The sequence below is a fragment of the Pseudoliparis swirei genome, chromosome 10 (assembly GCF_029220125.1).
Source record: "Pseudoliparis swirei isolate HS2019 ecotype Mariana Trench chromosome 10, NWPU_hadal_v1, whole genome shotgun sequence".
NCBI classification, from domain to species: domain Eukaryota; kingdom Metazoa; phylum Chordata; class Actinopteri; order Perciformes; family Liparidae; genus Pseudoliparis; species Pseudoliparis swirei.
The window spans coordinates 2,297,508-2,307,507 of record NC_079397.1 but is presented as its reverse complement, the minus strand read 5'-3'; the positions used below and the strand labels follow the sequence as shown (position 1 = coordinate 2,307,507).

General features: G+C 51.2%; 1 protein-coding gene across 5 annotated transcripts in view; it reads right to left on the bottom strand.

Annotated features, from left to right (window-relative positions):
• celf2 (cugbp, Elav-like family member 2) overlaps positions 1-9,146 on the bottom strand; it is a 132,095-nt gene extending 122,949 nt beyond the window's left edge. For all 5 annotated transcript variants that reach the window (XM_056424614.1, XM_056424612.1, XM_056424616.1 and 2 more), the window contains exon 1: positions 8,741-9,146. In XM_056424614.1, coding sequence (XP_056280589.1) covers positions 8,741-8,817 — 77 coding nt within the window. In that variant the 5' untranslated portion in view covers positions 8,818-9,146. The remainder of the gene's footprint in view (positions 1-8,740) is intronic.
• Between the last annotated feature and the right edge of the window lie 854 nt (positions 9,147-10,000).

Here is a 10,000-nt window from a genome sequence, read left to right as displayed (position 1 = left end):
TCTGTGTGTGTGTGTGTGTGTGTGTGTGTGTCTGTGTGTGTGTGTCTGTGTGTGTGTGTGTCTGTGTGTGTGTGTCTGTGTGTGTGTGTGTCTGTGTGTGTGTGTGTGTGTGTGTGTGTGTCTGTGTGTGTGTGTGTGTCTGTGTGTGTGTGTCTGTGTGTGTGTGTCTGTGTGTGTGTGTGTGTGTGTGTGTGTGTCTGTGTGTGTGTGTGTGTGTGTGTATGTGTCTGTGTGTGTGTCTGTGTGTGTGTGTGTGTGTTTGTTGGTGTGTTTTTGTGAGAGTCAGACTGAGAAGAAGAGACGAGCGGAGAGATTTCCGGGCAGGAGGTTCGGCGTCAACGAGGCCGGCGGCACCTTGAGGTTCGGGTGTGTCGTCCCCCCCCCCCCCCCATGCAAGGTCGGAGGTTTGATTCCTAGACTCCATAATGAGGTCCCTCAGGGTTTTTGGAGGCTACGGTAATGTTGTCAATTATTGAACATTTCACAACCAACCTATTTTTTATTGATGATTGATATTCGACTTTCTTTTGACGCGTTTGCAAAGCTTTTGAAATATAACCTCGACGTCTTCGACACGACAAACGTGAAAGGTTCTCGAGTCTTTCGACATTTGTCACTGCAGGCTTTTTATGTTTATCATTATAAATATGATTTACAGAAAACAGGCTAATATAGATAAAGTTTATTGGCCAAATCTACCAGCGATAAATAAAGTCCGTCCACTAATACTTCGATGTAAAGGTCGGATGGGGGATGAAGCGGCACGTTCATGGACAGCTTGACCCCATCAAAGAATCCTTTCTGTGCCGTTTGCTGCCGTGGAGACAACCAGAGCGCCACGCGGCCCGAGAGCCTTCAGGTTTCATTTCAAACATCACGCCGTCTGATTGAAGTTACCCTAACTCCCCTGACATCATTTGAAGACACATTAGATATTTTTTCCATGACAAATGACACTTCTTTTTGCCTCCGTCTCATTGATATCAGACACGGCGGCCGGTGTTTAGTCGGGCGGCGGTGTCTCTACGGGCGGCCGGTGTCTCTATGGGCGAGCCGGTGTCTCTACGGGCGGCCGGTGTCTTTACGGGCGGCCGGTGTCTCTTGGCGGCGGTGTCTCTGGCGGCGGTGTCTCTATGGGCGGTGTCTCTGGGCGGCCGGTGTCTCTACGGGCGGCGGTGTCTCTGGGCGGCCGTGTCTCTACGGGGTCGGTGTCTCTGGCGGCGGTGTCTTCTGGCGGCAGTGTCTCTGGGCGGCCCGGTGTCTCTACGGGCGAGTGTCTCTCTGGCGGCCGGTGTCTCTGGGCGGCGGTGTCTCACGGGCGGCCGGTGTCTCTGCGGCCGGTGTCTCTGGGCGGCCGGTGTCTTCTGGCGGCGGTGTCTCACGGGCGGCAGTGTCTCTACGGGCGGCGGTGTCTACGGGCGGCGGTGTCTTCTGGGCGGCGGTGTCTCTGGGCGGCGGTGTCTCACGGGCGGCCGGTGTCTCTGGGCGGCGGTGTCTCTGGGCGGCGGTGTCTTCACGGGCCGGTGTCTCTGGGCGGCGGTGTCTCTGGGCGGCGGTGTCTCTACGGGCGGCGGTGTTTCTGGCGGCCGGTGTCTCGGGCGGCGGTGTCTCTAGCGGCGGTGTCTTCTGCGGCGGTGTCTCTACGGGCGGCGGTGTCACGGGCGGCCGGTGTCTCTGGCGGCCGGTGTCTTCTGGGCGGCGGTGTCTTTACACGGGCGGCAGTGTCTTCGGGCGGCGGTGTCTCTGAGCGGCGGTGTCTTTACGGCGGCGGTGTCTTCTGGGCGGCGGTGTCTCGGGCGGCAGTGTCTTCGGGCGGCGGTGTCTTTACGGGCGGCGGTGTCTCTACGGGCGGCGGTGGCTTTACGGGCGGCCGGTGTCTTTACGGGCGGCGGTGTCTCTGGGCGGCGGTGTCTTCTGGGCGGCGGTGTCTTACGGCGGCGGTGTCTCTACGGCGGCGGTGTCTTCTACGGGCGGCGGTGTCTCTACGGGCGGCGGTGTCTCTAGGCGGCGGTGTCTTCTGGGCGGCGGTGTCTTACGGCGGCGGTGTCTCTGGGCGGCCGGTGTCTTCACGGCGGCCGGTGTCTCTACGGGCGGCCGGTGTCTCTACGGGCGGCCGGTGTCTCTACGGGCGGCCGGTGTCTCTACGGGCGGCCGGTGTCTCTACGGGCGGCCGGTGTCTTTACGGGCGGCCGGTGTCTCTACGGGCGGCCGGTGTCTCTACGGGCGGCCGGTGTCTTTACGGGCGGCCGGTGTCTCTACGGGCGGCCGGTGTCTCTACGGGCGGCCGGTGTCGGGCACGACAAGCGATACGATTCGCCGTAACGTGTCACGAGAACACAGACTTCTGAACCATTTGGATGAAAAAACAATGGAAAATTGTCTCCCGGGAAACAGAGCGGGTAACGTAACTTTGTGCTCAGCGAGTTAGAGCAAGATGACGTTAGCCGTTAGGCTATGCTATGTGATGGAGCTAACGGCTAACGGAGCTAACGGGTAATGGAGCTAACGGCTAATGCAATCAGAGGTTGCGTACCCATACTTCTGAACCACGTCGATGACAAAATTATGAAACATCGTCCCTCGGGATCAGAGCTGGAGACGGACGAACGGCTACGATGGGAAACGTCCCGGGTAACGTTACTTTGTGCTCAGCGAGTTAGAGCGAATTAACGTTAGCCTGAGCTAACGGCTAACGCAAACAGAGGTTGCATTGAGTTACATTACGATGCAGTCAAGCTCTATTGAGTAAATTATGATGTTATCATGTGGGGAAAATTTGTTTTTGGTTAGAAACATGAAGTTGAAGTTAAAATGCGAAGTATCGTGACATCACTATTTATGATCATCCCCACTCATAATTAAACGTTGTTACTACTTTTGAATGACTAGAAGCTGAAGTGGAGCATCGGTATGTGGACGCACAGATAGAAGTGATTTAAAAAATATATGAGGTCACAGATCTTTAAAAAACATCTGAGGTGTCTGGAGCGAAGCCCGAGCTGCTTAGCACGCCGATAGCAGTCGGCGCCGACCTTTCTGTGACCTTTGGCGAGCGTGTGATCGGAGCCTTCAAGTTTCCTCCGTGGTCTCATGTCGCCGGGCGGCTCTCTTGTGCGAGCCAACCGGCGTGGGGCATGAAGCGCCCTTTAGCCGCCGCACCGTTAGCATGCGTGCGCCTGTGTTTACGCCCCTTTATGCAACTGTCACGGGAAAAATACCCGAAAAGTCAATATCATAGCAACACAACTTTATGCTACTCTGGAAGTCTTTCTTTTTTCCGGTTACGTTTCAAGCCAAAAAGGCATCTTACAGCCGAGTGGAGAAGGAGTACCGCAAACCACCGAGACAACGCGCCCAAACGGCTGCATGCAAACGTGCTTTCAGTCAATAGTTATAATAATTATAGACACAAGTCATTGTTTTTAGGATGTCAGACACTTTCCATAGAACCGATTGGACGTATCTTAACGAGTCGGAACGAGAAGGATCTTTAAAAACCGGTCGGCAAACATGGAACAGATTGTGTTCTTTTAAGAGGAATTCTGTTTTGCATTAATCAAGATAATAATAAAAAATCATTGTTAATAGATTGATAAATACATCGGTCTGTTATAAACTCCCGGTAAAACCCTGCAGACTTTGGCGATTAGCGAATAATCGCGCAAGCTAACGCAGGTAAGTCTCCCTCTCCGTGACTCTGACGGCTGTCTTCGCCTCGGTCCACAAATGTTTCTCCTAATCCCAAAATTCCTCTCCTTCTCCACAATAATGAGCTCCTCTCAAGACTCGAGAGTCGACGGAGGTAAAAAGCATTTAGCTTGAATGGAGGACGGAGGGAGGGAGTGGGAGTGAAGAGAGGAAGAGAGGAAGAGGATCCAGGCCAAAGAGGGAGAACCGAGCGAGGTAAGCTCTCCCTCTGGCGAGGCGGCGCCATGCCACCGCACGGCGTTCATGCAATGGCTGACGGCTGAGGATGAGAGGAGGAACGGAGGAGAGGAAAAGACGGAGAGGAGGAGGAGGAGAGCTTGTTGGAGAGGAGAAGGGAACACGAAGCGAGGAGGAGGAGGAGAGATCATCGCCGTGTTCTCCTCGTCTCTGAGGACGCAGTTATTGTTTCTGCCCGTCACGACAGACCAGAGACATGATGTGAACAACGTGTGTGTGTGTGTGTGTGTGTGTGTGTGTGTGTGTGTGTGTGTGTGTGTGTGTGTCTGTGTGTGTGTGTGTGTCTGTGTGTGTGTGTGTGTGTGTGTGTCTGTGTGTGTGTGTGTGTGTCTGTGTGTGTGTGTGTGTGTGTGTGTCTGTGTGTGTGTGTCTGTGTGTGTGTGTGTGTGTGTGTGTGTCTGTGTGTGTGTGTCTGTGTGTGTGTGTCTGTGTCTGTGTGTCTGTGTGTCTGTGTGTGTGTGTGTCTGTGTGTGTGTGTGTGTGTGTGTGTCTGTGTGTGTGTGTCTGTGTGTGTGTCTGTGTGTGTGTGTCTGTGTGTGTGTGTTCTGCGTATTTGTGTGGGTGGCAATGTGTGTATGCAGCTCTGAAAGCATGTGCATGCTTCATTCGTTTCAAGGCCGAGTGATGAAATACTCCTCTCAGAAAACACACACACACACACACTTTGCACAGCTCAATTAATGTGTGTGTGTTTGTGTGTGTGTGTGTGACCTGACTGGAATGAGCAACGAGACGATCGGAAGCTCGCACGAAACATTCTCCAGGAGTCAAATCAATTAAAAGCAGCAAAGCGGCGTGAAGACGTGAGGAGAGGCCAGCGGGGGGTCTTTTCGGGGGGGCGGAGATAGTTTTTTGGCGTGGCCCTGAACGCACCACGGCCGACGACGCGAGTGAAAAAGAGTAATGAGATAATCACGAGCAGATCATCAGCTGGCGGAGATTAAGGAAGATTCATGAGCTCGGCATCGAGCCACCGGCGTCACGGGAGCAGAGGAGGAGCCGCTCTTCATCAGCACGCCGCTCTTCATCAGCACGCCGCTCTTCATCAGCACGCCGCCCGGCGGCGCCGGAGACACGCTCCAGGTTTTCTGTCCACGTCGCGAGCCGAACGGGCTCCGACTTCTAAAGAATCCGTTTTTATTTAATCAAGAAAATCACAAGTTAGGTTGAGCGCCCAGAGGGGGCGTCGGCCTAAAAATACAACACAACTGTGTTCTAGTCCAGTTTACATGCAGAGCACACACACACACACACACACACCTATTCACACAGCTCTGACCTGTGAAGATGCTCTGACCCCCGTCTCGTATCCGTAAACACACCTGCACATCCTCAGCATCACATCACCAAGACGACGCCCGCTGAGCCGGAGGAGACATCCACCAGTGTGTGTGTGTGTGTGTGTGTGTGTGTGTGTCAGCCTCACAATACTGAATGAAAAGGCCTCTCTCACTCCGCTGCTTGGGAAGAAGATAAAACTGCCAACGCTGCCACTGATGCCTCCCCCCCTCCCCCCTTCCTCCCTTTTCTCTTAATTTCCACATCAGATAAGAAACAATTCAAATCCGACCAGCCGTCCGTCCGGGGAGTCGGATGCTGTCAAACCGTCACCCCCCCCCGCCCCCCCCCCATAATTCCAAGTCAATTTCCACCCGGTTCCCTTCCCCAATGTCTCTTCCTCTTCCTCCTCTCCTCCTCTCCTCCTCTTCGGCTCCTTGTGTCCAGATTCATGTAAATACTTAACCCTTGTGTTGCCTTAGGGTCATTTTGACCCGAATCAATATTACACCCTCCCCCCGCCTTAGGATTAATTTGACCCCATTCAATGTTTAATGTCGGTGTTCTTTCGGTAGTCAACAAACAAACATAAAGTGCCTCACACTTAAACTTGGAAAACAATATTAATTCTAATAATTTTCTGGAGGTTTTAATTGCTGGCGTCAAATTGAACCCAAAGGGTAAAATATGTTAGTAAATATAAAGGTAACAGGAGGGTGAAACATTGAATCGGGTCAAAATGACCCAAAGGCAACACAAGGGTTAAAAAACGATTTTATTTTGGAAAGAAATGAAGATGAAGAAGAGAGAGCGAGAGGGAGAGAGAGAGAGAGAGAGAGGAGCCGCTGACACTGATTCATGAGGAAGCCTCTCCTCCGGAGCATCAGGGTAATCGACTACATGGAGAGTCAATGGAGGGGGGGGGGGGGCGGTGACATCACACCTGTTGCTCTCCTCTCTTATTTATACAGCGTTCTTCTAAACATGACGTAAGAGAAGAGACGTCTACCTGTCGGAGGCAGAACCGGTGGAGGTCTCTGAGGGTCTCTGAGGGTCTCTGATGGTCTCTGAGGGTCTCTGAGGGTCTCTGGGGGTCTCTGAGGGTCTCTGAAGGGTCTCTGAGGGTCTCTGATGGTCTCTGAAGGGTCTCTGAGGGTCTCTGGTGGTCTCTGAAGGTCTCTGAGGGTATCTGAAGGTCTCTGAGGGTCTCTGGGGGTCTCTGAAGGGTCTCTGAGGGTCTCTGAGGGTCTGAAGGGTCTCTGAGGGTCTCTGGTGGTCTCTGAAGGTCTCTGAGGGTATCTGAAGGTCTCTGAGGGTCTCTGGGGGTCTAAGAGGGTCTCTGAAGGTCTCTGAGGGTCTCTGAGGGTCTCTGGGGGTCTAAGAGGGTCTCGTGATCCGGACCCCCAGATGGACCCGGCCACCTTGCTGCTACCAATGTGTAGATGACTATTCTCTGGTGTTGATGAAGTCTCTACAGAGGTGTGTAGATGCCCGTCTCCAGGGTTCTGATGGTACATTGTGTTATCGCCTTAGAAGACTAGCGGAGGGGTAGAAGACCCTAAAACCCTTTTTATGTGAGCACAGCTGAAAACAGTTATGCTGCTGAGAGAAGCTATACAACTGGCCTTCCTTTGAGCCACAAGAACAACTACATTAATATTTACTATAAAAATCATTATTTATAACCTTGTCAACGTCTTGACTAGATTTATATTCATTTTGGAATTATTTGATAAATAAAAGTGAGTTTCATGGAAAACATCAAATTGTCTGGGTGACCCCAAACTTTAAATGGTATGTATAAATATAAATCTATAAATAAATATATATATAAATTCATTTATATATTTAAATATATCTAAATATATCTAAATATATCTAAATATCTAAATACAAATAAATACATAGAAATAAATATATATATACATATATATATATATATATATGTATATAAACTGGTGCACATACGTCTGAGGATCTTTCGGTGGTCTACAGTGTGTTTCGTGTTTTACATCCATAAGATTACTCGAGTGAATCATCCGGCGCTCGGGGGCAGAACGCGACGACATCGTTGTAATCTTCACTCTCCTGGTGCATTGTGGGTAAATAGCCCCAGAGGTCCTGAATGGAGAGTTAACAATGAGGAACACTGTGTTGTCACGGGAAGTCAAACACGGCGCCGGGGCGGCTGAGGGTCAGCGGTTAGCAGCTCGGGTTGGCGGTTCAACCCCCGCCCGAGTCGGTGTGTCCTTGAGCAAGGCACTTAACCCTGGCTCCATGTGGCCGTGTCTACGGAGGATGAATGTAACATGTTGAGTGTCTTTGAGTGTCTTAAAAAGCGCGATATGAATTAAATGATGGAGGAACGAGCTCACCTCCAACACACACACGAACACACACACACACACACACACACACACACACACACACACACACACACACACACACACACACACACACACACACACACACACACACACACACACACACACACACACACACACACACACCTTTGTTCTATTGTAAGTCACCAGAAGTGAAGTGTTGCTTTCCAACACACACTGACAGGGAAAAGACCTTCAAAAGAAAATGAAAGGATGATATATATATATATATATAATTATAAATATGTATAAATATATATAAATATGTATAAATATATATATATGTATAAATATATATATATATGTATAAATATATATGTATTTTAATATATATAAATATATCAATAAAGAAGTAGAAAATCCCTCCCTGCTCAGGGGGGTGGGGGGGGGGGGGGGGGCAGACATCAGCGGGCCAAGCAGCGCGTGAGGCGCGTGGCGTGCGGTGAACCCTCCCCTTGTCATGCAGTTTAACTGAATTCCAGCAAATCCTATAGAAACACACGGGACCACCACGCATTCCTGTGGACCTCAGGAGGAGGAGGAGGAGGAGGAGGAGGAGCAGCAGGGCTCCCCTCGTGTTGCCTCTCCTCTCATATCTGACTCTATATTTCATGTATTGATGTATTCCTGCGCGCGGCGTTTCATCCAAAGTGTCCGAAGTGACACGAGGACAGTGCGCGCGCCAAATGAGACAGAAATACAAACGAATCAGAAGCCGGTTGAGTCACGTGACTGAGACACTCCACCCAGAGCGCCACTCTGAAGACCCGCAGCCGCGAGACCCAGAGCCTCTTAAAGCTGCGCGCGCCGGCGGAGCATCAAGTCCCCACCATGGCGCTCATCACCCTCCTGTCCGCGCTTACCGTTACTATTTATTATTAACAACAACAACAACAACAACAACAACAACTGACACACATTAGCCCCCCCCCCCCTCCTCTCCAGATTCGCGGCGTCTTTCCACGCCGGACACAAGATCAGACGCCGGACACGGTGCACAAGATCAGACGCCCCCCCCGCGAAGAGAAGATGGAGAGAGAAAGAATAGAAGAAGAAGAAGAAGAAGAAGAAGAAGAAGAAGAAGAAGAAGAAGAAGAAGAAGAAGAAGAAGAAGAAGAGGAAGAGGAACTCACAGTCGGTCTCTGGGAGGCAGCAGCCGGCTCTCCACCCTCACATCGGGCAGGAAATCCAGATTGTAGGATGAAGTCATGTCGCCTCCTGCCCTGCGCGCGAGTGTGTGTGTGTGTGTGTGTGTGTGTGCGCGCGTACAGTACTAGTGTGTGTGTGTGTGTGTGTGCGCGCGCGCCTCCGCTTCTGTGCGCCCTGCCGGATGAATAAAAAAAGAAGGAGCGTCGCTGATGCCCGAGCTGCGCGCGGAGGGGCAGGTGCAGGAGGTGCAGTAGGAGCAGGAGGAGCAGGAGGAGCAGGAGCCGAGCAGGCCTCCCCAAAAAGGCGTGCGGTGTAGCCGGCCGCGCGCGCACTCTGTCCGCATCCAGCAGTTGTCACATTCTCCTCCTCCTTCTCCTTCCTCTCCTTCTTTTCTTCCTCTCTCCGGTTCCCCTTTTTCTTCCTGCTCGCTTTTTGTCTTCTTCTTCCTTCTTCTTCTCTCTTCTCTTCTTCCTCCTCCTCTTCCCGCCGGTCCCGTCTGAGAAACAACCCTCGACTGACGGGAGACGGACCGTCGGGAGGAACCAGGTGCGGAGCCGCGGGGGCGTGGCGCGCGTGCGCGACGACGCAGCAGCTGATATTTAACTGTTCGTTGTCCTCAGCCTGGAGCCCGCGGCGCGTTGACACTTATTCATGCTCATTTAACCACTTCACATCTTATTCTGATTTGTATTCCTCCTGTTTCCCTCATTTTCATCCATTTTACATCTTATTCTGATTTGTTTCTTTATCTTCAACCATTGGTCAGTTTTTTTTTCTCATTTATAAAAATCAGTTTGGAGATGTTCTCCCACAAAAAGAGATTATATATATATATACATACATATATATACATATATATTGTGCACATATATATTATATATTTCTATATATTTGTATATATATGTATATATATATATATAAACATATATATATATACAATATACAATATATATATATAAATATTGTGCACGTGGTCACGTGGTCACATGTTCCACCAACAGAACCTCCACCTGGCTCCAGACTCCATGAACACCGTGCCAGGTGATCTACGGCCGGTGAGGCGCCCGACCGGCTCATAGGGGGGGCCAGGTAATAACCGACCGGTAATTCTGCCTGCATAAAATCCGCTGACTCTTATTTCCCCGGTAATTGTGCGGCTCCGGTACGTCTCCCCCGTGGAAACCGTAGCGGACTTGAACGCACCGCGTGGACCGGGTTGCCCCACTTCCTCCCTGCAGGCACTC